This window comes from Elgaria multicarinata, chromosome 13, assembly GCF_023053635.1.
Source record: "Elgaria multicarinata webbii isolate HBS135686 ecotype San Diego chromosome 13, rElgMul1.1.pri, whole genome shotgun sequence".
Classification (NCBI taxonomy): Eukaryota; Metazoa; Chordata; class Lepidosauria; order Squamata; family Anguidae; genus Elgaria; species Elgaria multicarinata.
Window position 1 is genome coordinate 24401515 of NC_086183.1, and position 1941 is coordinate 24403455.

Genomic DNA, 1941 nt, shown 5'->3' on the forward strand with positions numbered 1-1941 from the left:
ATTCATAATGAAGCCTACAGTAAGTTGGCATCCATTAAACGTTCATGACAAGAATCAATAATCTCATAATATATGTGTCTAATAAATAATTTCATAAAGTGTCTAATAATAAGTAGTCCGGTACAAGTCCTGTTTCGAGAATTCTTCGTCAGTAGGACGCAACTGGTTCACAAAAGGAGCCGTGGCTATACATTTAGAGTGGAACCCTCCAAGGTTTATCACCATATCATTTTCACGTATTCAAGCCGTTGAGAGCATTATCTGATGGCTTGAATTTAGAGAGGAAAGATATTTGACGTTAGAGCATGCTACAATGTGGAAACAGGAAGCTAGCATGTATAGCATATGTACGTTGCCTATATAACAAACCCTTCATTTCTTGCATATATGCTATTTGTTCCTTTCTCTTGCAGAACCAAAAGGATGGCTATTTCACTTCATGATGGCATTGTCCTTGCTGTCTACATCTTTGCCTTCCTGACGGGCCTCCCAGCTAACCTCCTGGCTTTTTACACGTTCCTGGGGAAACTGCGCAAGAAACCAGCCCCCATAGACATCCTCTTGTTCAACTTGACAGTGTCTGACGTGATACTCCTGCTCTTCCTGCCCTTCAAGATGGCGGAGGCTGCCTCAGGCATGGCTTGGCCTCTCCCGGCCTTCCTCTGCCCTTTCACTGGCTTCTGCTACTACAGCAGCATCTACATTAGCACCCTCTTCCTCATGGCAATCAGTGTGGAGCGCTACTTGGGTGTTGCTTACCCAATCAAGTACAAGTTGAATCGCAGGCCAATCTATGCAGTAGTGGCTAGCTTCTTCTTCTGGTTGCTTGCCTGTTCCCACTGTAGCATTGTCTACATTGTACAGTTCCGGTTGCCAAACTACAATGAGACCAACACCAACTCAACTGATAGATCCAATTGCTACGATGAGTTCACCTCCGAACAACTCCACGTCCTCCTCCCTGTCCGTCTGGAGCTCTGCATTACACTCTTCTTGCTCCCCTTCTTTGTCTGCCTCTTCTGCTATGTCAACTTAGTCCGCATCCTGACTTCCTCACCCAACATCCAATCCCGTAGGAAGCAACGGGCTGTGGGCCTAGCCGTGGTCACTCTGCTCAATTTTGCCATCTGCTTTGCTCCCTACAACATCTCCCACATTGTGGGCTTCATTCAGCAAAAGAGCCCTACCTGGAGAGTCTATGCTTTGCTCCTCAGCACACTCAATGCCTCCTTGGACCCGGCAATCTTCTACTTCTCCTCCACTGCCATCCAGCAAACCCTGGCTGACTGCTTTGCTGGTGTGGGCCGCAAGCTCCAGGCCATCATGCCGTCATGTTATCAGTTTTGTTTGCCTTGCTGTGAGGTGGAGGGAGATAACGTTGAAGCTGAAAAGTCGTCCATTTATAATATTGGGGACCTGCCTCTTGAAAGGGTAGGGAGTGGGAGCTAGCGTCTTGGGAACCTTTACTGACCATACTTTGAATCTTGGGGTGAAAGAGGTAGGGAAATGAAGCATCTTCTTTCTGATGACCTTCTTGAGATCTTCATGTCCTCCACAACATTGCAGCTGACCTAACATGTGGGGAAATGAAAGATCTTATTTATGATGACCTTATATGAAAGGTCTGGACGGAGTCTTCCCCACAACTGATGAGACTCTTCTTATGATTGGCCTACGTGGCGAGCTCAAAATCAGTAAATAAAGCATTTTGGCTTTCTTGGGGATACAGATGTGCGACCATGGCCATGGAAAGAATCCACCCTGCCTGGTCCATAAAGCAATCCTTCTCCCTGCAGCCAGAGAAGAATCAGAGGGGAAACTGCTTGTTCAGAACTTCCCTTGTCATCCTCCAACTAGCCTATTTGTCACAATAGGAATATCAACACCCTTGATTCATAGATGACACCTCACTGTTTGGCTTTAATCTACTAAAATTGTCAT

At 46.3% G+C, this 1941-nt stretch overlaps 1 protein-coding gene across 1 annotated transcript; it reads left to right on the forward strand.

Annotated features, from left to right (window-relative positions):
* Positions 1-423: 423 nt before the first annotated feature.
* LOC134408388 (free fatty acid receptor 2-like) lies at positions 424-1449 on the forward strand. Its single transcript, XM_063140646.1, has one exon. The coding sequence runs from the start codon at positions 424-426 to the stop codon at positions 1447-1449; it is 1026 nt and encodes a 341-aa protein (XP_062996716.1).
* The last annotated feature ends 492 nt before the right edge of the window (positions 1450-1941 follow it).

Coding starts and splice junctions, on each gene's coding strand:
- LOC134408388 (XM_063140646.1), top strand. CDS start 424: ATGGCTATTTCACTTCATGATGGCATTGTCCTTGCTGTCTACATCTTT.